The sequence below is a fragment of the Rhinoderma darwinii genome, chromosome 2, assembly GCF_050947455.1.
Source record: "Rhinoderma darwinii isolate aRhiDar2 chromosome 2, aRhiDar2.hap1, whole genome shotgun sequence".
Lineage (NCBI taxonomy): Eukaryota > Metazoa > Chordata > Amphibia > Anura > Rhinodermatidae > Rhinoderma > Rhinoderma darwinii.
Window position 1 is genome coordinate 190104835 of NC_134688.1, and position 26912 is coordinate 190131746.

The 26912-nt window shown below is 39.9% G+C and overlaps 1 protein-coding gene across 2 annotated transcripts in view; it reads right to left on the reverse strand.

The window, feature by feature from the left end:
- RASA3 (RAS p21 protein activator 3) overlaps positions 1-26912 on the reverse strand; it is a 214536-nt gene that overhangs the window by 80165 nt on the left and 107459 nt on the right. For both annotated transcript variants that reach the window (XM_075852643.1, XM_075852644.1), the window contains 2 exons: positions 15217-15320; positions 488-582 (listed from right to left, as the gene is read on the reverse strand). In XM_075852643.1, coding sequence (XP_075708758.1) covers positions 488-582; positions 15217-15320 — 199 coding nt within the window. The remainder of the gene's footprint in view (positions 1-487; positions 583-15216; positions 15321-26912) is intronic.

Here is a 26912-nt window from a genome sequence, read left to right on the forward strand (position 1 = left end):
TCAAGACATCTGTAGAATCAAAGCTTTCTCATCTCGTGCATTTACACTAACCAAATCACCACACGATTATGGTCTATTGTAACTTAATGCTTCTGTTTGGATGTCCTACTATTTATATACACAGAACATTACAAAAAAAGAACATGGCTTTCTCAAAGACTGAAATTACATTTTGGCATAACACAATATGTGATCTGGTTATTTAAGTACACTGTGGAGAGTAAATGTAATGTTTCTCCTCCATAGTCATATTACTCGGGTGCCTAAGGGTGATGTAAGTGAAATAGGACATATTAACCGCTGCTTACAAGACAATTGCATTTTACAAGTGTCCATATACCTAAGGCGGCACATGGGCATTACCTGGTGAGTTTCCCCTCTGCAATTTATTTAAACAAAAAAAAGTCAACATTTGTGCCTTTCCACCACGGGTGCACTTAATATATTTACTTTATAACATCTGTTTAAGTTATTATAGTATTCTAACCTGCACTTCTGAATTAGCATCTACATGCTGAACTTGAAACCAGGTTTCTCTGTTGTTGTATTTTTGCAGATCTTCCTTTAGTATTGCCACTTTGCCTAGAAGAGAAAAGAAAGTGATTGTAGACACTTGTAGAAATACAATGCATTCCTCGACAAAGCAAACATCTTCTAACCTTTAGAAACGTTTAATGGGTCCCGTGACAAAGGCAAAAGCCACTTATTCAGAACTTTGGAAAACTGCAGGTATACCTAAAGTACATCAAGGGCACTGAATAAGCAGCTTCATCGTGTTTGGTTATTCCCCAGCATTTTTGCAGGCAACAACGTTGTGTTCCGTATTGCATAGAGAACGACAGTGCCAAAGCTGGATCTGAACTAGAGTAGAGTTCCTGAGTTGCCACCCATGACTGTGTTTTCCTTTACCAAACAGTGGCCTGTACATATTGAGGCTGCTGTGGCACAGACTCCCACCAGTGACACCTCCTCACATGTCTAAGTGATGATGTGTAAAAGTAAACTTTTGCTTGAACATCTTGGTAAGCCTCTGAAAACAGATCTATGAACAGGAGCCATGATGCGAACGTGAACAAAGTGATCCCAAAGAATTCTGACAGAGTACATTGACTTATAATGGGGTCTGTCGGGTTTAGGTATTTTTGAGCGGAAACCAAAACCTGCTAATGTGAAGAGAGCCTTAATCGGAGACTGGCTGCTACGAATGTTCAGCTCAAAGCTAGATTATTGAAATGGAGACAGAATAAAAACGGCAAACACAGTTTGGTAGAAGTCATGCCATTGTCCATCTCCATTTAGGAATCAAATTCTCTCTTTTTTTTAAAAAAAAACACACCTATACACTTTGTATTTTTTCTAAATAAATTCAAGCAATGTAAGAGTCAATTTATAAATAGCAAGTCAATGTTGAAACAGCCTTTTTTTTTTCTTCTAAAAATGAAGACACATTTCCAATCACTACTTGATGCAAAGTTAAGAATGAGAAGAAAAAAAAAAAATACATAATTTAATGCGGTTACCATAATAAAGAGGGAAAAAAAAAAAAAAAAAAACTAGGTCAGAGAGTAACAAGAACCCCACTGGGACCGGTTTAATCTCATCCAGCACCAGCTGTGTAATATGCAGAGGACGATGGGAGAGTACATCATATGAAAAAGAGGGACGGCTTTCTTATTGTTTGCCTACTGTAGAGGTTACTGGCTGAGAACAAGGCGACCTTTAATTTACTACAATTTGACAACGTTACATTTGTTTTCACCTCTGACAATTCCAGGAAATTAGTGTTTAACATAATTCTCTCCATTAATAATAGTCTTCACATTTAATGGACATTCTAGGTTAAGAGCTTGTCCTGATTTATGTTTAGCACTATTATCCCATTATCTTTGAAATACATTTTAATTAAAGGGCTATTCACATCAATGGCATATTCAGGTTGTTTTTTTACTTTAATTTTTTATTATCATTATGGCCTATCCCTCAAAAGCTCAGAAAATAAATTTGGGGGACTATTATTTAATTGGATTTTTTTGACACTAAAACTTTTCCAGTGCCACTGTTAGGGCAGTGCTGAGCCTAGTTAGACCCAGCAGCAGCAGCCTCCTACCACTGGCATTCCAGCGATCATGTGACCATTGACATGACCACCTGGAATGACTACTGCCTATATGACTGCTGGTACCCGACATCCAGCTGCCCAATTGCTCAGGCAGCAAGCTTGAATCCACTCCATATATAGTTAGGTCCAGAATTATTTGGACAGTGACACAATCTTCATGATTTGGGCTCCGCTTGCCACCACATTGGATTTGAAATGAAACAACGGAGATGCAATTGAAGTGTAGACTTTCAGGTTTAATTCAAGGGGTTGAACAAAAATATCCTGTGAAACGTTTAGGCATTGCAACCAGTTTTCCAGTACATCCCTCATGACCGCACCACAGGAGGTTGCCCTATTGACCTCTGTAGGGACAGGAAGACAGAGAGGTTAAAAGGCCCCTCCCACCACCCACTTGCCAGTGTTCTTCCTGTCGCTACAGGGTCAGGAGCAGAGACACGTCGCTCCTGTGTTACTGCAGGGGGAAAAAAAACTCGGGCAGGGGGCAAGATCGGGGGGTCCGTGCACCTACCAGAGGAAAGATAAATCCAAGAAAATATGATCGACTAAAGCACATGAAGTTTATAGAACAATGTACAAAATTTTATTAGAATAAAAAACATGAAACAGTAAAAGTGGAACAGGGAATGAGTCACTCAATAAAAAGACATCAAATCGGTCAGAAACCAGGTATGAATGTTACGAGAGTATATAAGTAGTATACATATTATTGGAGCAGCAAAAGAGAATTGTATATAGTCTCATACACAGCTGTGTCTGATAGAGCCACAGTAAATTTGTGAAAAAACAGAAGAACATCCAATGACATCCAACAGATGTATACAATCCAGTACACCTATGTAAAGGTATGTGATATAAATTACATATAGGCGTGTGAGCGTAATAGTTATCTGAGTGGACATAAAGGGTTAACGAAAACCGCAACCCATGATGTGGATGCTGCAAGATGAACACTGGAATGTCAAATGTATAAAGTGCATGGGCTCAAACAGACAGCTGCAATTGACTTCCATCTGTCTGCTTTCTATCTACCAAAGAAACAGTGTGAAACAGAGGAATCCTAGGCAGGGTTCCGGTAGTGTGTGGGGTTCGGAATTCCCAAGCAGGCTTTGGCCTGGCCACGTGACCAGGCGGGGACCGGCAGCTCCATAGGTTTGGACGCACCGGCAGGGATCCTCGCTGCGCCGCATAGCAAGCCTCAGTCGCCGGCTATGAGCGGCTGCACCTCAATGAATAGCCGAGCGGAAATGTCGGGCTACTTCTGGTCCGCGGCCATCTTGGAAGGCGGGAAATTCAAAATGCCCGCATTTAACCCCTTCCCTCTTTGGCCGCTTTTGACCTTCCTGACAGAGCCTCATTTTTCAAATCTGACATGTTTCACTTTATATGGTAATAACTCTGGAATGCTTTTACCTATCCAAGTGATTCTGAGATTGTTTTCTCGTGACACATTGGACTTTATGTTACTGGCAAAATTTGCCCGATACATTCAGTATTTAATTGTGAAAAACACCAAAATTTAGCGAAAAATTGCAAAAATTTGCATTTTTCTCAATTTAAATGTATCTGCTTGTAAGACAGGCAGTTATACCACACAAAAATGTTGCTAACTAACATCCCCCATATTTCTACTTTAGATTGGCATCGTTTTTTGAACATCATTTTATTTTTCTAGGACGTTACAAGGCTTAGAACTTTAGCAGCAATTTCTCACATTTTCATGAAAATTTCAAAATGCTATTTTTACAGGGGCCAGTTCAGTTGTGAAGTGGCTTTGAGGTCCTTAGATATTAGAAACCCCCAATAAGTCACCCCATTTTAAAAACTGCACCCCTCAAAGTATTCAAAACAGCATTTAGAAAGTTTCTTAACCCTTTAGACATTGCACAGGAATTAAGGCAATATAGAGGTGAAATTTACAAAGTTCATTATTTTTTTCCAGAAATTCATTTTGAATCCATTTTTTTTGTACCACAGAATGTTTTACCCAAGAAATGCAACTCAATATTTATTGCCCAGGTTCTGCAGTTTTAGGAAATATCCCACATGTGGCTCTAGTGTGCTACTGGACTGAAGCACCGGCCTCAGAAGCAAAGGAGCACCTGGTGGATTTTGGGTCTCCTTTTTATTAGAATATATTTTAGGCACCATGTCAGCTTTGAACAGGTCTTGTGGAACTAAAACAGTGGAAACCCCCCAAAAGTGACCCCATTTGGGAAACTACACCCCTCGAGGAATTTATCTAGGGGTGTAGCAAGCATTTTGACAGTCCAGTTTTTTTGCAAAATTTTTTGGAACTAGGCCATGAAAATGAAAATCTACATTTTTTCAAATAAAATGTAGGTTTAGCTAATTTATTTTCATTTCCAAAAGAACTAAAGCAGAAAAAGCACCACAACATTTGTAGAGCAATTTCTCCCGAGTAAAACAATACCCCACATGTGGTAATAAACGGTTATTTGGACACACAGCAGGGCTTAGAATGGAAAGAGCGCCATTTGGCTCTTGGAGCTCAAATTTAGCAGGAATGGTTTGCGGAGGCCATGTCGCATTTGCAAAGCCCCCTAGGGGACAAAACAGTGGAAACCCCAAACAAGTGACCCCATTTTGGAAACTATACCCCTCGAGGAATTTATCTAGGGGTGTAGCAAGCATTTTGACCGGCCAGTTTTTTTGCAAACATTTTTGGAACTAGGCCATGAAAATGAAAATCTAAATTTTTTTCAAATAAAATGTAGGTTTAGCTAATTTTTTTTCATTTCCACAAGGACTAAAGGAGAAAAAGCACCATAAAATTTGTAAAGAAATTTCTCCCGAGTAAAACAATACCCCACATGTGGTAATAAACGGTTGTTTGGACACACGGCAGGGCTTAGAAGGGAAAGAGCGCCATTTGGCTCTTGGAGCTCAAATTTAGCAGGAATGGTTTGCGGAGGCCATGTCACATTTGCAAAGCCCCTAAGGTGACAAAACAGTGGAAACCCCCAACAAGTGACCCCATTTTGTAAACTATACCCCTTGAGGAAATTATCTAGGGGTATAGTGAGCATTTTGACCCCACAGGTTTTTTGCAGAAATTTTTGGAATTAGGCTGTGAAAATGAAAATCTACATTTTTTCAAATAAAATGTAGGTTTAGGTATTTTTTTTTCATTTCCACAAGGACTGAAGGAGAAAAAGCACCATAAAATTAGTAAAGCAACTTCTCCCGAGTAAAACAATACCCCACATGTGGTCATAAACGGCTGTTTGGACACACGGTAGGGCTCAGAATGGAACTAGCACCATTTGGATTTTGGATAGTGTCTGGGCGCCATGTCACATTTGCTGAGCCCCTGTAGTACTAGTACAGTGGAAACACCCCAAAAGTGACTCCATTTGGGAAACTGCACCCCCTGAGGAATCATCTAGGGGTATAGTGAAAATTTTGATCCCAAAGGTTTTTTGCTGAATTAATTAGAATTAAGCTATGAAAATGAAAAATATTTTTTTTTCCCAACAAGATGTAGTTTTAGATCAACATTTTTCATTTTTACAAGGAATAGAGAAGAAAAAGCACCCCAACATTTGTAAAGTAATTTCTCCCGAGTACGGTAACACCCCATATGTGGTTATAATCAGCTGTTTACGTATATGGGAGCATTCAGAAGAAAAGGAGCGGTACTTATCTTTTGGAGCGTAGATTTTGCTGGAATGGTTTGCGGACCCAATGTTGCATTTGCAAAACCCCTGATGTACCAAACAAAAGTGACCCCGTTTTAGAAACTACACCCCTAAAGGCATTTATCAAGGGGTGTAGTGAGAATTTAGACATCACAGGTGTTTTTCAGAAATGAATACGCAGTGGATGGTGCAAAGTGAAAATTGCAATTTTTCCACTGATCTGCCCATTCACCGCACAAGATGTTGTGCCCCTAGAGAATCTTACCCCATAAATAGTTAAGCGTGTTCTCCCGGGTATGGTAATGCCTTACTTGTGGCCATAAATTGCTGTTTGGGCACACTGTAGGGCTAAGAAGGAATAGACCACCATTTTGAGCATGGATTTTGCTTGGTAACAGTTCTGTTTGGGGTTTTGCTGGTATTTCAGTTTATAATGTGGTGGCATATGTAATCTGTGCGGAGTACATCAGGGCATAATAAGAGGGTATAATAATGGGTAAATAATACAATTATCCATAGGTGTGTGTTACGCTGTGAAGCGATCCGTTATGCACAGGCCGGTGTCACACTGATAAATGGTTTTCTTTCTTATCCCCCTTTTGTAACGCTCTGCACCTTTTGGGGACTTTTTCTCCTTCGTAGTTTGGGAAATATTACTGGGAAAGTTTTGCGCTGGTATAATACGGGCACCCTCGCTTCCAGCGGATGTGCAATGTCCCTTCCCTTTCCTAGTTCCTAAATACTATGGCCCTGAAACTGAAGGAATGTTCCCCTCAGGCCTGCGCATTGAGATGTTTTTTCATCACCGCATTACTAGTGCCGTAACTTTTTTGTTTTTCAGTTGATTGAGCGGTGTGTGGGCTTGTTTTTGCGAGACGGGCTGTAGATTTTATTGGTACCATTTTAGAACACACACGACTTTTTGATCACTTTTTATTTCATTTTTTGGTAAAGGAAATTACCAAAAACAAGCAATTCTGGAATCGTTTTTTATCGGCATCTACAGTGCGCCCTAAATTACATGTTAGCTTTATTCTGCGGGTCGATACGATTACGGCGATACCAAATCTATATCGTTTTTTTATGTATTGCGGCTTTTGCACAATAAAATCACTTTTTATAAAATCATTTGTTTTCTGTGTCGCCATATTCTAAGACCCATAACTTTTTTATTTTTGCGTGCACTAAACGGTGTCAGGGATTATTTTTTGCGGGACGGATTGTAGTTTTCATTAGTACTATTTTGGAGTAAATGTGACTTTTTGATCACTTTTTATAGCATTTTTTGGAAGGAGATGTGACCTAAAAACAAAGATTCTGGCGTTGTTTTTCATGTTTTTTTTTTTTACGGCGTTCACCGTGCGGGATAAATTACATAATAGTTTTGTAGTTTGGGTCGTTACGGACGCGGCGATACCAAATATGTATAGTTTTTTTAATTTTTACGGTTTTTCCCATAATAAAAGACTTACTATGGGAAAAAAGTCAGTTTAGCTTTATTTTTATTTGAAATGTGTGTGTTTTTATTGTTTTACCACATTTTTATTTACTTTTTTTTACTTTTCTGACTTGTCCCACTAGGGGACATGAGGGCCTGATGCCCCGATTGCTACTCTAATACACTGCACTACATACGTAGTACAGTGTATTAGCGCTGTCAGTTATTCACTGACAGCAAGCCTATAAGGACACGCCGAAGGCGGGTCCTCATGGGCTCCCGTACAAGGCAGACTCGGACGCCATTTTCTGGTGTCCGATTGCCACAGCAACCCAGCGATTGCATCACTGGGTTGCCGATCGGGTGAAAACCTATCAGATGCTGCGCTCTATTGAGCGCAGCATCTGAGGGGTTAATCTGCCGGATCGGAGAATAGCTCCGGTCCTGGCAGTTACAGGAGGGTGCCAGCTGTATAATACAGCTGTCACCCCGCGGTGATGGTGCCGGCTCTGCTTCTGAGCCCGCACAATCACTGCGCCGTACATGTACGGCGCTTTACGGGAAGCACCTCCCGACAGCGCCGTACATGTACGGCGCATGTCGGGAAGGGGTTAAAGGGACACGCACATGTAGTCAGAGCTGATACCTCTAACTTGGATTGATTTTGTGGATTGCATATTGCATTGCCTGTTACCTGTCGCGGTATGGAACTTCCTCGTCCTGACGGAACTCCAGATATGTCCCAGGGTCACGCGAGTCTCACCCTTGGGTTAAGGGTTATAACTCCTTATGTATGCACACCATACTTTACCTACCTTCTGTTTTCTCTAGGATAAAGATTCCTCTCCGAGACAAACTGATAAAAAGAAGGTTAAAAAATGTGCGACTTGTGAAAAAAAATTGCCAGAGTCACATAGGAAACAATTGTGTCAGGATTGTATTGCAAAAATACTAAAAGAGGAACAACCAACGTTTATGTCTGAACTTAGGGCTAAGATTCGTGAAGAAGTGAGTCAGTCAGTAGCCTCCCTCGCCCCTCCTCAAGAAACTCCCTCACACTCCCGGGCAAAAAGACAACGGATGGAAGTGGATCAAAAATATTGTCCTCCCTCTCAGGGGTCTGACTCGGAGCAGGAGTGTTATTACCTATCGGAGGGTGAGTTAGAAGAAGAAGGAGAAGGAACTCTTGCCTTCAACTTCTTCCACTCAAGAGAAAAAAAAATTCTTCTCTTCCGAGATGTCTGATACCTTAATTCAGGCAATACGGGAAACCATGGATATTCCCGAAGACGACCAACCACATACCATCCAGGATGAGATATTTGGAGGTCTAACGGAAAATAAAAAAAAGGTTTTTCCGGTAAACGAAAATCTCAAAAGAATGGTGACAACTGAATGGGAAGATTCAGAAAAAAGGCTCTTCATTTCAAGAGATTTTAAAAACAGACTTCTCTTTGATCCAGAAGACACTAAACCTTGGGATGAGATCCCAAAAGTAGATATCCCAGTAGCCAGGGTTACTAAAAAAAACGCAATCCCATTTGAAGATTCCTCTCAGTTGAAGGACGCCATGGACCGAAAGGCAGACGGGCTACATAAAAGAGCGTGATATCCTTGTTACACTAAAACCGTGAATACACAATGCTTATCTATCAGTTACCACGTATGTAATATACTTCCATGGCATTACGGCTTCTGACAGCTGCTCACCTCTACATTTCGCCAAGCTCAGCGTATACAACCGATCAGCCATAACATTATAACTGCATGTCTAGTATTGTGTGGGTTACCCTCATGCTGCCAAAACAGCCCTGACCCATTAAGGCATGGACTCCACAAGACCTCTGAAGGTGTCCTGTGGTATCTAGCATGAAAACGCTAGCAGAAAATCCATCAAGTGTTGTAAGTTGTGAGATGAGCCTCAAGGGATCACATTTGTTTTTCCAGCCCATCCTACAGATGCTCGATCAGATAGAGATCTGGCAAATTTGGAGGCCTAATCAACACCTTGAACTCTCACGTCCTTCAAACCATGCCTGAAAAAATTTGCAGTGCGGCTTTAAAGCTTTGGCTGATCACTGTATGTTACTAGGGAAATCTTCAATGTCGGCTGACAAACATAGCAAGTCAACAGAGAAATCCATCATAATACATCTGACCAATCACAGAGACAAGTCAGCAGATCGCAAGTTTACAGATTTCATCCAATTTCCCAAGAGATTTCTCACTGAAGATTTCCAACACAAATCTCTTAACACTTTAAAGTAAAAGCTTTCATTTCAGTTGAAATTCTGTAACAGAGCTGTAAAGATTTTGAAATCCAAATTCATTGTCGGAGACTTAAAAGTAGTACAGTATGATGGTGATTTTCCTCATTAAACGATCCATATACTCTATTAGAGCATATGGATGTCCCCTCAACTACCAAAAGTGAAGCGTTGCTTAAAAAATAAATACTACTACTTCCCGAGATATCAGCCAATCAGAGGATTTTAAAATCCTGACGTTCAGCGATCAACTGATTTTAAACAGTGGATGTTATTTTAAGACAACTCCTTTAACTCCAAATTGCACAGTTATTACAGGTATATGAACAGAACGGCTGTATGCACGGTCAATCCTATAACTGTTCAACAGATGATGTTAAAGTTACGCTAATTGTATAAATATCTAAAGCACCTGGGATTGTTATGGAGAATCCCGTGATACCTTGGCTAGACATTTGCTGGCACAAGCTTATTTTAATTACTTTGCTGTGATGCCAATCACGTCTGCTTAGCTTTGTTGACACAGGGCAGAGGAGAATTCCCATACAACAAAGGCAATTGTTCGACTTTTTAATTATGTCACAACATAAGTTAGTGAATTGTTTCAAGATAAATAGTTAACTACACTTCATGAACAGGATTCCAGCAAAACAGTAGAGAAAATGAGGGGAAATGTAACTGCAGAGGTATGCAGATTTAAACACCATCCAGGGTCTATAGAAAGAGTAGCGAAGATCCATCTGTGGTTGTCAACAAGCATCGAGCAACCAACATACCAGCCCACAAAAAAACGGATGAAAAAAAATTCGTAAAAATTTCACAAAAACTTTTTTTTCCTAGGTATTTTCCCTTCTCTTTATCTCTTCTCTAGAAGAAGCTATACAAGGCCATAACCTTGCTTTTTACTTTCAGAAAGGATTTCCGAGCATTTTAGAACTTGCAACATGAAAATAATTCCTTACAAAATAACTAAAGATGCATTGAATAAATCAGTATAAGCAAGCATCCGGTCAGTAGAATACAACGGAAATATGCCCCCCATATTTGTGTGTAAGCTAAAAAAAAACAAACAATCAAATGACGGCCTTTCTGCAGGGAATGACCGAATGCCAGCCTTTTCCTAAATGTACAGGGAGCATAATATTTTTGAATATCTATATTTACGTTTCCACTGACTTTCAGGCCATAATAAAAAGTCGTGTGTGTCCAAGAAACATGAGCATTGGTAATAAATAACCAGCCAGTCTGTCTCTTGAGTGGAGGGAATACCAAAACCTGTCACACAGTGAAACCTGAACGAACTTGTGCATTCCAACAGCCAGTCTGGGCTCTCCTCACTTCCGCCTCTTGAAATGCAGCCGCCTGCACTATAAAAAGCACAGCCTTAAATACGGATTGTGGAATTTTATTTTGGTTGTACATTAATGAAGCATGTGCCTCGCTTACTAGCAGGAAAAGTACTATTCCTTTCTCCTTCAGCAGCGAAAGGTGACAGACGGCTGGCAGGACATCTCACAGTAGGTCAGATGCCGGGTGTAAACACACAAGTATAGGGACAACCACCATGCTTGCACTCTAGTCTGCAAAATTCATGTCAACAATTCTGATGACCTTAAAAAAGGATACACAGTTACCATTTAAAAACAGATTTTAGGGGGAAAATAAAAGTCACCTATGGAGAACAATAAATGCCCAGGATAAGTAGGTATAATGCCCTCCTTCCTTATGGCACCCACAAGCAGGTTTAAGAACTGACTCTACAGTAACGACTCACAAACGCACCAAAAACTGCAAACTATTTTGTTTGGTTTTCATTCATTTCTCATTCATGTCAAGGGTGAAGAATACAACATTTCCATTAAAAAAAAGAAAAAATAAAGTGTGTCAGACAGGGCATGGTAAAGATTTACATTTTTACACCAGATTTTTTTTCAAAGCATGTCAAAGGGTTCTTTCCTTTCATGGACCGAGAAGCAGATCAGATCACAAATTCTGGTCACTTGACCGAGTTTGGGTTGAACAACTAACTATGCTAAAGTATATATTGCCAGATAAGTTGGCCACATATGCATAAAAACATTCATAGTTACTTCAATGGTGACAAAAGTAAAACACAAATGAAATCCTCTAAATCATTGGGAAGGTTTATATGACCGGTTTAAATATTTTCATTGTTGAAGAGCAATTCCAGGATCTTCCCTTATTGCCTAATAAACCCGCGGCAACTACCCGATACAGTAAGGATTACCAGTACACCAGTGGGATACAATTGTATCAGAGTATCTGGGTGGTGTAACAATATACTTGTGCTTATACATAGTGTTTAACGAGAACCTTTCACCTCCCCATACATGTGAAGCTAAGTGCAGCATGTAATGGGCAGAGCTGCACAAATCCTGGGGCACTTTAAAAAAAATTCTACCTCCCTCCGTTATTTAGATATTGGTGCCATTATATTTGGCGCCAGACATTTAAATAACCCCATGAATAGTCAAGGGGGCGTGTTACTATGGCTGTGACACTGTCCAATCAGATATGGACAGTGCCACAGCAGGAGAGAGAGTGTGCGATTGCAGTCCCTTCATCCGAACAGGCAAGGAGGCGTGTCTCTGCTACGGACAGTAAGCTCTCCCCAGCTCTTACACTGTCCGTAGCAGTGACACGCCCCCTTGCCAGTTCGGCAGACAATACAAGACTGATCTCTCACAAGAGCTGGAGATGAGAGCTCTCCACAGCTCTGTCCGTAGCAATGACATGCCCCCTTTCCTGTTCGGATGAAAACTGCAATCGCACACTCTCATACTGTGGCACTGTCCATATCTGATTGGATAGTGTCACAGCCATAGTAACACGCCCCCTTGCCAGTACACGCCCCGTTGACTGTTCAGGGGGTTATTTAAATATCGGGCGCCAAATATAACGGAACCGATATCTAAATAACGGTGGGAGGTAGAATTTTTTTTTAGTTTTTTTTTTAAGTGCCGCAGGGTTTGTGCAGCCCTCCATTACATGATGCACATGTATGGGGAGGTGAAAGGTTCTCTTTAATGTGAACAAGTGGAGTTGCAGTGTAAAGCATGAGGAAAAGACAGTCAGGAAAGAAGTGGCAGTGGGAGACTCTGACCTCTATAGAATATTTATGATGCCGTCTGTAGTTCAGCTTTAATTATGAATGTTAAATTGGCACAAAACATAACTGTAATGGTGTATTTACAATTCTGGACTGTCCGTACATGGACAACCATAGACAAGAATTGTTAGGTCTATGGCCAGAATATACAATGAATATGAATCTGAATAATAAAACACATTAAATTACTCTGTTCATTTATATGCGAGAGTAACACTTAGAAGTGATTTCATGAAGATCTGCTCAAGCCATCTCAGTATTACACTGCTTTAATGGATAAGTCCAACAAAATGAAGGACAATTTTCCTTCTACTTTTACTCACATCTTGCAAGCCGCCTGTCATTGAAGAATTACACACAAACGGATGTGCAGTCCCCTAAAATTACTTTTATCCAAAAGCTCTTTAAAGAGCAGATAAACCGGGATTAAAACCGATTGCATTTCCAATGTAAATGCCATTATACAGAGCAGAGCTTTAGGACGGAGTTTTGAAGGCTGTAAATACACTTAATCCATAAAACAAAGCCGTAACATAGGAATCTATGAGACATGAATACAATAAGGAACTCTCATTTTGTTTTTTGTGTACACTAATTTCTGATAAAAATAAATCAGCTTTTCAAGAGGACAGTTTATTTATATAAATGGTATAGAATCTATTAAATACCACGACTGGTATTAGAAGTTTCTGGATGAAGGGTCGGTTTAGAAATTTGGAGCATTTTCGTAAATAATGATCATTTATGGGCAAAACTAAATCCTTTCATTCCTCAGTGCCCCATGATATATAAGCAGACAAGGTACTTGCCTAAGGCCACACAGTTTAAGAGGAAATGTGATATGTCAGAAGGGAAGATTATCCAGCCAATGCACAGCATCCGGTGTTTCTTGCAGAGTTTATGTGCTGTAATGTGACAGGGACCTGAAATTGCCACTTCTAGAAACATCCATCACCTGTCTGTATGAGTACCGGAAAACCTCATGCACACCAAGTACACTGTCGGGGTAAAACACAGAGGATGTTTACATCTGCTTCGTAGGCTCCGTTAGAGGCTTCCACCAAATAGCGTAGCATGCTGCGTTGCGTTATTATGTCTGTCAAAACGACGGAAACCATGGCGAAGGACCAACGGAACCCAATAAAGTTAAATGGGTTCCATTGGGCGCCGTTGGTTTCAGTCCTGAAATGGATTCTCATTGTTTTGGTGGAGCAGAACAGCGGAACCCGAAATGCAGATGTGAATGAGAACTTAAAGGGGTTTCCCCAATGAAAGGAAAATCTGTTTGTTTTTTTTCCAAATGCTAAATAATAAACAAAAAAAACTTGCTAATATACTTTAGTTTTCAAACCTGCACGGATTGCAGGTTTTCAGTCCCCGTGGACCCAGAAGTTAGGGGATGCCGTTGTAGCTGTAATGAGTCATCACAGGCTCTGGGGCAAGGAGCTCCCCCTCCTCTCTGTGACGTGGATGGATGAAGAGACTGCCTGCCTGGCTCAACTCATCAGCTAAGCAAGAAAACAAACAAACAAACAAACAAACAAACAAACAAACAAACAAAACAAAAAAACACACACACACACACACACACACACACACACGGAGCTGTTTGCCCCTGGAGCCCGTTTTTTTTAAATTTTACAAATGCTAAATAAAGTAGCTTTTCCTTTCATCGGACAACCCCTTTAAATTAAAACAAAAACGATGTAATGTTTAAAGGGTAACTAAACATTTAAAAAAAGACTTTTGAAATGTCGTGACATGTCAGAAGTTTTGATCGGTGGGGGTCTAAGCACCGAAACAAAGCAGAAGCAGCACTTTGTTTCCAAAGAAAGCCGATCAGAAACAAAGCGGCACAGCGCTCATCCAAGAGCTTTTGCCGCATCGTTTAAGCGATTGGTGGGGGTCTCAGTGCTCGGACCACCACCGATCAAAATTTGACACGTCGAAAGTTTTACCGTTTAGTACCCTAACACCATATTAAATGTTGAAATTTTTTATCCAATTCTTCTTACGTACCGCTCATGAATATGAGGAGCCCATAGCTTGTTATATGTCCACTCGGAACCCGCTCAATAAGCCAGCAAAGAGCCACTGCTCTGGTCTAGTTTTACATGGAAGTTTCCGTCTTATCAACAGGTGCTGTGTAATGCTTCATTTGGGGACTCCGCTGGCACAGCAAGAACAATGGTTTGCCGAGGTCCAATCAGCAGGTCCATCAATCAGCTCATGGTCTTAACTCAAGAGGAGATTGCTAAGACGTAGTTTAAAACATTAGCAAGAACAGAAGTAGAGGGCTTTTAAATGGACAAGGAGATCTGGGTGTTGTCATAATCATACAGGTCGGTGGTCAACATCTTCTACAGTATCAACCAGGGGTTCCCTGGGCCCACCAGAAGAAATGAACATGATGCCCCACTCTTCATCTATACAGAAAAAGGGCATTTCCACTTTTAATAGTATCCTTAATTTTATTGTTCTCATTGCAGACACAGGACATATCATCAATACCTATCCCAGAAACAGCTTTCCATTTTACACATCTATAACAATGATTTGTGTGCATACATTTTTTCAATTACAAACACTATGACACATACCCATGATGGAATCCCTGCGAAAAACATCTCTGTCAAATATGTAAAAGGAGAGGTGGCGAAAGTTTCGAGGAATCTCACAATAAAAATCTTCTCCATAAAAAGGGCTGAACAGGGAAGAGAAAAAGCGCAGATTAGTATGGTAAACACATATCCCACACAATTCTTTATGTTTCACACATTATAGTCATATTTAATGCAAACTTTGGTACACAGAAGACCAATGCTAATATCTTATTATAGTAACAGCCAGGACCTGGTTACTAATATTACTAGACAATAATATGATCAGGAGTTTTCCGCCATAGAAAATGATAGCATGCAACAAAGAAAATTTCTGTGCAATCACAGAGCAAAACGTAATCATTAAGATTATTGCCAAAATATGGAGTGGTGAACATTCTGTAAAGTAAAAAAAAAAAGCTTACCCTTATTTAAAGAAGTTGTCTGGAATTAGATGAGGGGGGGGGGGGTCTAATTTTTCCCTGGCATTACATAGGGAGGTGTGGCCCAATCACATCTTCCAGAGGTTATAGTTAGTTAGATCGTTCCAACGCACAGGAGAGTCTGCAGACTGTGCCCTGTGCAGCAGCATTCATGCCTCACAAGCAATGTCATACTACAGGTAAGGACAGGGTTGATTGGCTTCTGATTCCTGTAGATGATGTAAGGCTATTGTCAGCCAGACTAAAAGCAATTCAGTGACAATAGCAGAATACACAGGACTTTGATGATCTGCAGTTGTCACCCAGTGCAGTCGGGTCGTCCCTATGCAAAGTGAAAATATGACCACTATCTCTTTGCTCCGATTAGTTTTTATGTATTGCAAAAGCGGGATCACAGACACACCCAAAGGAATTGCAGACTGATTAATGTAGTGCATATAAAATAAAATTTACGAGCGGTCGTGTACTTAACATATAAGAATCACTAAAAATTATCCAAGCGATTAGCATTTGATTTTTGAGATTTCACGCCACCAGACTGGGCCAATTTGAACGTAAGACCAGCATGAGCAATATTAGCTAAAGTTTACTTAGAAACCATCATGAAAACTAATATACAAAATATACATTACTATGGTTTCAACATCGTACAAAATATTAAGAATAGATGGGCGTTTACGACTGCATTTAATGCACCACATCAGATTACTTTCACTACTCCTTTGGTTGAAGAGAAGCTAAATATGTCATAAATCAGTGTAAAAGCAATTGCTCATAATGCAATTCCTTGATGTAAACGTGAATAATTCCCATAATAACTCTGCAAGTCCGAGACATATTCTCCATTGCTATCCTGTAGGAACACCAATGTGAGAAGTATGTTACCAGAATACTTGCTGCTGTTCACGGCGCCTCATGCTATGGAAATGCCATTCAAGCTTATTTTCGGAATAGTTTCATTTTCTAAGTCAGATATTCTGATAATAACTTCGTAAGATAATTGCTCATTATACGTACATGGTCACCTATGAATGACTGTTGAAAACAAATTCAGGGTCATCAAGGATTAGAAAATCTTGGCTTCTCTTCTCCAAAAGCAGTGCCATACCTGTCCACAGGTTGTGTGGCATTGGAGCTTGCTTCGTTGAAGTGAATGAGGCTAGAGTTTCAATAGCAGACAATGCATAGACTGGTACGGTGATGTTTTTGGGGGAAAGCAGCCACGTTTATCTAATCATATAACCACTTTAAATGTTGCTACGCCATTGCCTGTTCTTATTTATAGTAATCGTAACGTATAGTAAAATCTAATTAGTTTCTGAATTATAGGCCTCTGTATTGGGAAGTTCTTTTATTGATTGCTTAACGCTGCGAGAACAGATAAAACATGTAGGCAGAAATATATATGTGATTTTCCAGCAAGGTGACCACCACATTGCACTGAAACCACAGCACAGAGATAGCGAGCGGTCAGCTTATGTCACACTTTGGCTGTACTATGAAACGGCCTCCAGTTACTCGAAGTGCACTATTATTATTACAAAAAACCAACACCTCCACCGACACCATGACCACCACCACCACCACCACAAAAAAGCAAACACTATAGAGGCAGAAGTAGAGATTTACAGTAGTAATACAGTACAGAAAGATCTACAAGCGAATTAACCCTGTTTAGGCCACAAACTGTACTTAAAATGATTTTTCAAATGGTGAAAATCTTGTATAAGATACATTTCTTGGCGTTTTTCTAAAGAACTTGTCCTAAAAGCTACGTAAGAATGATTTTTTGCAGATAGAGCACTGACCCATTCATTTCTATGGGGCCCATGCACACAATATTTTTTGGCAAATCCGTTGTTTCGTTCTAAAAATTATAGAACGTGTCCTTTTAGCAAACCCGTGCCACCATTCAAGTCCGTGTGCCGTTGCATTTTGCAGATATGCTGCTAGAAAATGCCTGAGAAATACGTTAATTTAACCTTTCTATGGGCGCAGACCGCGAAATATGGATGAGACACGGAACCACGGCCGTAATATAAAGACATACAGAACGGTTGTGAAAGCAGCCCAGAGGCATTATGGACCCAAATATGGACACCAGGATCCGCAGCTGTGGATCCTAGTGTCCGATCAATGGCAACGTGCACGAAGCCTAATGTTGCACTGCACTTTTGTTTCGTAAAAAAAGAAAACTGAAACCTAGCCGAAGACAAGCAGAAAGCAAACAAACTAAAGAATTACCATTAAAATAAATTTTAAGTCTAACGGAACCGTTGCTTTCCGTTTAATCTTTCGATCCTTTCTTCCTCCGACAGAAGAGACGTAAACGTATACTAATGTGAACTTAGCCTTACACTAGGTCAGACGTTTCATCAATTTTGTGGCATTTGTGCTTTAGTGATGCTCCAGAGACTTACACCAAATCCACGCACAAACGACATCCATTATACATGCGTCCCAGTGTTCTTGCAGCAATATGTTTTTGCATGAAGGTAAACAGGGCTAAATAGATGTAACAATAAACATGGTTTCTAACATGGATGAAGACAAACTTGTTTCTCCATGTGTCGACTAGGCTTATAAATTCGGTTGCCGTGGGTAACAACCACCCGCGGCAATGACTTTTGGTGGTCACACATCCGCAGTAATATTTCAAAACCTATCTGCATATCCCGGAATGGTCTGTGCATCTGCAAGCCTGGCTATTGAATACTATACTAGTTCACTAAAAAGCGTGGGGTACAGTATGTATGACATGACTACACTGAATCACGTCACCGTACAGGGGGGAGGGTAGTACTAGGGAGTTGTGGGGAACATTGGTACAACACCGGAATGCGAAGTACTCATGGGAATATAAAATGTACAAAATCCTAATTTAAATAAAACTTTGGCCCATTACTATTAATGTACATAGTTTAGGGAGTCCACTGTTTTTTTAGGCTAATATAAGAAGAGGGAACCAGTAGAATCTAGGAATAACGATCACCGGATGACCAGACTTATGTGGAGGAGCCCTTACATTGCTACATTATGCAAGTACTCCCAACAGAATGGTTACCTGGTCAGACTTTAATGACCGTAGTATACATACACGTCTTCAGAATAGAAGACGTAATGGGTTCATTAAGTGTCTTTACTATAGTTTGTTTTTTTAATTACCCAGTTTGGAAAGCAATACATTTTGGAGGTCTAAAACAGGATATAAAATTCTTAATCCGAATCGTAATGGACATATCAAAACACAGAAGTATTTACAGGTCAAAGCCCAGACAAACCTGTCCAACAACTTCATGAACCACTTACCCCAGGCTCCGACATAACCAATGTTCTAAGCAGATCCTGTACTAGCTCAAATACAGTATATCCATAAAATACAATGAAATAAGGCATCTGGTCTGATATCTGGATATGTACTATTATAAACAATACTAACCAACAAGCTGTGGATAAGTAAGTGGGTATAAACACTTTGTATATTTGTTATAATAAATTATGAACGGATTTAAATCTTGGCCAACAAAATTTGGTGTCTACAATAAAAAATTTACAAAAAAAAAAATCTAAAAAAATAATTCAGATTTACTGATTGCTTACAAAATCTCAAACGTACTTCAACATTATGCCGGACATGCACTCACCACTGAGTAGATACAGCTCAACTGTCTATGAAAATGAAAAACTTTATGGTTTATGAATACATCCAAATGTCATTTGGTTCAGACAAAGAGGGAGTTTTATCAATAATGGCATAGGGTGGCATATAAGTCAGCAAGCTTGCTAGGCTGGTTAGGTTTTTGATTGTTTCACGGAAGCAAAAACTGCAGTCTGCAGCACTTTTGCTTCCGTGGAAAAATACACAAAAAAAACGGAAACCTAGTGAACGGAGGCAAACAATGCATCTAAAACAAAAGAATTACCATTGAAATCATTGGTAATTCTAACAGAAGTGATGCTTTCCGTTTGATAGCTCGTTCATCCCCTTCTTTGACGGAAGAGAGCTAAATGGAGCTTCACGGTAGTGTGAAAGGAGCCTTAGTTTTGTGCTTGGTGCACACGAGATATTCATGACCGGTCACAATTAAAAATGACAAAAAACAAGAGCAGTACAACTCACATCACATCTACCCATAACCACATTTGTTCAATTAAAATTTAGAAACACTGATGTAATCGTGAACCTAAGTGTCCACATGTGAAACATTTGGTCCTCTATCCGCTTTCATGTAAGCTATAAGTGTGAGAATCGAATGGTATATCTCAAAACATGTCAACAAGTAAAGAAACAATACTGGAACTAGATATAGCAGAGAAGTGTGTTATATATTATCAGGTTTGTATTTTTGCATAGTAGCTCACATAATTTGATATTATGACATGTTCTTTGTGGATTTTCATAGATAAACCTACTAAAACTAGGCCAGATTCACACATGCAGTTTTTGGTGCAATATAATATATAAAAATAAAGAAGCCAGGAGTGGATCAATAAGGAATGAAGAGTATAAAAACTACAAACTTCAGTAAAATTATTTTAAAACCAATAGATAAAATAAAACATACATACAATAATTATATATATATATATATATATATATATATATATATATATATATTTCCTGTAGAACCGCCGTATTATTTTTTGGCTTTTCTGCTTTCCCAGATAAGCAAATGTTTCCATCATGTGCAACTCAAGCAATGTTTGTTTAAAGGGTTATTCCCATCTACAAAAATCTATCTATTAAGCTCACCCTTCTAAAGATATACATTTTTGTAATTACCTTTCTTTATCCCAGCGATGTAGTTTTCGGGATATTCTCTCTCGCTGTCAGTCCCTCTTTGTTTGTAGCTCGTTGTCTAGGGATCCGGCCACCACTATTTACCTTTAGCGGTGGCCGCGCATGCGCAATGATATCCTCTCCGTCCTTAGGAGAGGATGTCATTTCTAGCATGAACGCGCATATCGGCACATGCGCATTAGGTGTGTGTGTGTGTGTGTGTGTGTGTGTGTTTATGGGGTGCCGTGGTGTTGCAATTCACGGTGTGTTCGTCTCAACCAGGCTTACCATGTCTGGTTGAGACGAACATTCTCCCGATGCTGCTGCATGACTACATTAGCTAGCAACGTCGGGAGTGCGCACACTGCAGAGAAGTTTGATTGACATCGAGTCGCTCACGCCCTTTTTATAAAAGATAACCAGCACTAGCTGAGTTATCAAGTTTTAAAAAAGGTAGTTAGGGAATTAATTTTTAAAATATTTTAACAGCAAATTATTTTTTTTATTTAATTTCAGCTTAGAATGCCAAAAAACAACAACATTTGACTCAACTTGGGAATAACCCTTTAAGCTTACTTACCCCCATACAAGAACACGTCCAGAATCAAAGTCACTGGCAGTACAACAATTATATTATTTAAAGTGATTGTCTATCCTTAAAACACCATATTTTTTTTTCTTTTAAAAAACAAAATCCAAATGTGGTAAACTTCTGCCGGCAGCTACAATTCAGAGTTTAGGAGCGAACTGCATACTGTTCTAAATTGAACTTAATAATAACACAGTAAGCGCTTAAGTACCCTCTAATGGTGGCAGAGGGCAGTCAGAATTTTTTCTATTTAACTAGGTCTACGTAGAGCATTTCGATCTCTGTATCGGAAATACTGACCTTCGACCACTATAAAGATATATTAACAAGCACAATAAAACGTGTTAAAAAGTGGACATAGGCTTTAAAAGAGAGTCCGTTCCTACTTTTTACCCTGCCCAAGACCACTAACATTGCTAGATAGGTGAAGAGGACACAAATTCAAACATTCCTATGTTGATGAGCATACTCCAAGCATTACTAATAAAATTAAGTTTTACTCACTCACGCAACGTACGGTATGCTAATAAGAAGCCAAATGTCTGCTGGTCAAACAGTCAATACCTACCCTGTTAACCGACTTTAAAAAAACAAAAAACGATTTTTTTTAATTTTTTTTTATAAAAATGTAATGTGCACGCTTAAAGGGAATGTGTCGCTAGAATTTTTTTTATTTTTTTTAGTTATAGTTAGTATATAAATGATTACCCATTGTTATAATTTTTTCACAAGTCAGGAAATATTATAAATTAGATTCTAATTTATAACATTTCCATGTGCTGGTCACTAGAAGGAGCAATTTCCAAAATTGCAGCATTGGCATGTGTTAAAGCAACCTCATTGCTTTATGCTGCAAAATTGGGGAAGACACACTCGCTCTAGTGTGCCCCAACAATGCCCCCTTCTTTATCCTGGCTAGTGCCAGGAGAAAGGAGGGGGTCGAATGTTCAAACCTCCTACACGGTGTGCCGCCATTTTTTGAGCGAATGCACAGTGTAGGAGGATTAGATACAGTGGTAATCACACAGTATAACACGCACATACACAAACATAACTTACCTGCTCCTGCCGCCGCCACTGCCTCCGCTCCTAGTCCCTGCTTCGGAACATAATGCCGGAAACCGCGACCGGCAGTCGTCATCTTACTGTCCGGCCGCGGATTCCGGTCCACATGAAAATGGCGCTGGATGTCTCACTGCCGAAGACCTTCCATTTGGACTGTGTGAGAGCGGCGCATGCGCCGTTCCCACACAGACGGCGTACACTATAGTGAATGGAACGGTTCCCGTTCGCATTCTCTATGGGGTTGTATGTGCCGTATTCCATGTCTGTATGTGTCGTTAATCGACACTTACAGAGATGAAAAAGAAATGGCAGCCCCCATTAGAGAAGTAAAAGTCAGAAAAAAGAAAAAAAGAGTAAAACACAAATAAATAAACTTTATTCTAATAACATACTAAAATCAAAAACAGAAAACTAAATTTTTCGTGACACCTTCCTTTTAATACACTGATAATATGGTCTATTTCTGATTAAACACATTTAATAATGTCAGCCCCTGACAGAAATTGGACCTGACGAGCTCTCTTATGAGAGGTCCCCATTTGTATGTCAGAACATGGGCCCACCAAAGAATCCTCTAAAGAGTCAGTCTAACTCAATGTATATATGTCAATAGGGTAAAGAGCTGCCATGAAGGGATGAACTACAATGGTTCGATAAGACCTACTGTTCAAAGGGCCATCCACAGGTATCGGAGGACCCGGGTTGTGGCATGAAAACATTCCTCATACGATTACTCCACCCCCGCCAGTCTGAACTGTTCACAACTGACAGGAAGGGTTCATCAATTCATGCTGCTTGTGCCAAATTCTGACCCTCCCATCAGCATGGTGCCACAGAAATCTGGAATCCTCTGCCCAGGCAATGTTTTTCCACAGCTCAGCGATCCAATTTTTTGCGCATTTTTTTTCTTGCCTTTCTGTTTGCATTAGACAGCAATGGCACCCGGACTAGTTGTCTGCTGTTCCAGCACACCCATGCTAAGGAACGATGAGTTGCGCATTGATACTTTAGTTGGAGCACCAGTGTTGTATTGGGCTGCAATTTGCTCGACAGTGCACCATCTCTCTGTCAGCACGATTCTCGATATCCTCCTCTGACCCCTTTAGTCGACGAGTGATTTCCGTCCACAGGATCTCGTTTTTCTAGATTTTTACCTCGATCACACCATTCTTCATATATTCTCGACACCTTTGCACGAGAAAACAAAAACCCACAAAGTTGGCAGTTGTATAATACTGGCCCTGGCTAGTCTAGCACCGATTACCATTCCTCGTTCTAACCCGCTCAGATCGCTGGATTTTACTATTCTAACGTGGGTTCACACGGAAACTGATCCACAAAAAACTTGCTTGATTTAATGCTGCACTCCAGGGTCACGTGTCTCATTGATACATGGAAGCTCCGATTGTTAAAAAAAAGGGCAGGTGTCTCTAATAAAGTGGCCATTTAGTGTATTTCCATATGTTCTTTGGCCCGAATTGGTGCAGCATAAAATAATCTGCTGCTATGAACTGTTGGGAATCCTTAACTTGCCACTACCCACATCTAAACACCTTGGTCTACTCCAGTTTATTTCATGGCAGCAGCAATCTACCCAAGTGCTAAATTGGACCTTTCCGCCAGCTTATGGGTAAGGTCCCACGAAGCGGCATGGACGTGGCTGCGATGTGAAATCGGTGTCTGTGAAATTGCTAGTTAATGGCTGCGCGCTGTTGCGCGTAAAATAACAGTTTACCTTCAAAATCGTGTGGTCATAATGGGTCTATTCATTAATGGCTGAACAATTTTGCAGATAAACAGCCATTTTACCCGCATTAATGAGCATTTAATGAGCAATATTTGCAGATAAAAAGCCATTACCAAGCATGCTGGCACCCTGTTCAGTACGTTTGGTGGCGGCGCCAATGCCACTCCATGGGGCCTTACCCTAAGGCAGATAAGTTACTATAGAAATATTTATTAGATGCATTTTCTTTACATTCTACTTATGACTGGCACTAAATTGACCCCCAACCGCACAAACGAACACGTATCCACCCCCATATAGAAATTAGATTTGCTACAGATAAATGAACAAAAGGAACACTCAACATCAAAGGATTAGACTGGAATGTTCTATTCATGTGTTTCCAAAGCTAAATTTACCAGAGAACCACATGGGCGACACCAGTCACAAGTTGTAAAAGAGGACTATATTAATAAGTACAGTACTGAGCTTCCTTTTTTCATATCCCAAAAGGAAATAAGCTTTTACTGCAATTTGCTGAGGGCAAATACCATATTTTGAGAAATCTCCACATGCCTATAAAAAAAAAGGCTCTCGCCCACAGTTAGTATTGAACTTACCATGTGCATATCACGTAGCCATTTGACTGAACGTAACCCTTTAATGCATTTTCACATACATGCACATGACAGCAAGGATCAAGCATAAACGTGATGGTGAGCGTGCCGGTACAGAAGATGGGCTCACAGAAGTCGGGTGTGACTGACAGCTGGGCTGCAACTGCAATGGACGAGAAAGGAGAAACCTCACATTCCGGCCATTTAACCCCTTAAATACAGCGGTCAATAGCGACCGTGGCATTTAAGTGGTTTGACACAGGAGAGGAGCTGCATTTGTCACTCATCGGCGGACCAGGAACGTGATTGCTGGTTGCAGATGGGTTGCCATGGCAGTCAGGGGCCTAATAAAGGACTACTAGACTGTCTGTCCATTTTACACAGACAGGCAGTAATGCTTTGGTATACGGAGTATACCTAAGCATTAGATCAGCAATCAGAAGATCGCATTGTTGAGTCCCCTTTCGGAACTAAATTAATAATTAAAGTTAAATAAAGTTTATTTAAAAATAAAAAAAATTGCAGTGAAAATAAAGTAAAAACATTTTTTCCTAAAAAAAGTGGTTCTATTTAGTAAAAGTGTAAAACAAAAATAAAAAAAATACACATACGTAGTATAGCCACAGTCGTTACAACCTGAATAAAGATAAAATGTTGTTTAAACCTCATGATGAAAGCAGTAAAAAAATAAAAAAAGACAAATGGTTTTCATTTTTCCCCCCCAAAAAAAGTTAAAATCAATAAATTATATGTATACAAAATGTTGTCATTTCAAAATTCAACTAGTTTTGCAAAAAACAAGATCCCATATGTCTATGTTGACAGAAAAAAATAAGTTAGAACTCTTTGATTACGACAATGAAAAAACAAAAAGAATCCCTGGCTATTATGGCCAAAGTAGCCTGGTTGTTGAAGAGCCTTTTGAGATGCCTTGGTTTCAAAAGTTTAGGTCCATTTTGGCCACGGACATACAACCATGTCCAATGCAGAGTGTCATGCGGCGCTCCATGTGGAATCATATTGCATACTGGGTTTATTTTTTATTTTTATTGTGTTGTTCCCCTAGAAAGCATACGGCATTATTGGAAAAATATCACTGTATAAAGATATGGCAGTATGCAATGCTCCATAGGATAACATGAAAACCGTATTCAGGATTCATACCACATGGAATTGGTACAAATCCCAAATATGCCGGTGCACACATGGAAAAGAGGGGACGCATAATATTATACTTTATACATTTTAGTACTGCACGTTATTCTCACTACTTACTAGCAAGGTAAATCCAGGGACTTTCCTCACCTCATTCACAACGGAGTCAAATAAGTATGGAAGGTGCCCATAGTGAGAACAATAGAGGGGCACAGGACTTTATGCACTGTGCAGATAACGTATTATTTCAGTCATATTACAGTAGACCGACAATTCCATGTAACCCATTCACGCAATTCGTATGCTATTACACAAGAACACATTTATAACAATGCCTACTTGAAGGGAGCAGACTTTCTACGCATAAGAGTGCATTAACACGTGCCAAATTGCGTAGTCTTTTCTTCCGCTCAGCCCATTATCGTAAAAATGGTTTCTGGCCGCAAAGCTTTTACAGGTGAAATAAGTTACCAGCCGCTGAAATCTTTCTTGTTCACATTCACTAGCTCATTTCAGTCAGGTTTCTAAGCAGAATAGTGTAGCTCTATTCAGTAACTCAATGAGATGCAAAAAGAAAGCCGTGATACGAGTATGAAACACATAAATGCTATCTCCCCCTATTTATAAGTTCTGTTCACATTACCAAAAATGGCTATGCCCTGGTACTATTATAGAGTAGGATGTTGCAGTTCCAGCTAGGGGCTCCAGTATTTCACTCAAACATTTTTGTAATATGTAAAGAATAACCTATGCGTAAAATGCAATAGTAATACCATTCTCTTTCGCTCCGTTAACATTAACTTTTATGTTGATAAAAATAGTACTAGTAATAGAATTTATGTTCTAGCAAAATGCTAGGAAACAGAAAACTCTGAATTTCCCATCCTGCGTCAGTGGAATGGGCAGGCACCTTTCAACAAGGAAAATTACCAGCTGAGAGATTGGGAGCAAGCAAAGACCAGTCATGTGAATCCCAAATCAGCATAAGACATTACTCTAATGAACTGTATGACTTTCAGAACCAGACTGCCACAACAAAAACGGAATCGAGCACCAACACAAAGTGGGCACCGCCAGTTTTAGATCTACTGGATCCTTATGGAAATAGTGACTATAAAACAGCAAAATAACAAAAACTAGGGAAACTAGGTATGAGGAAAGCACACGCTCTATAGTATCCATTGCTTGTTCTGCTTGGATATCCAACAGATATCCTTATAGTCCTCTCCGTTTCATCATGCACCCACTTAAACTGCTCCCCTCTTTGGGCTAATGCACACAACTGTAGTGTTTTTTACTGTCCGCGAATACGAATCCCCTG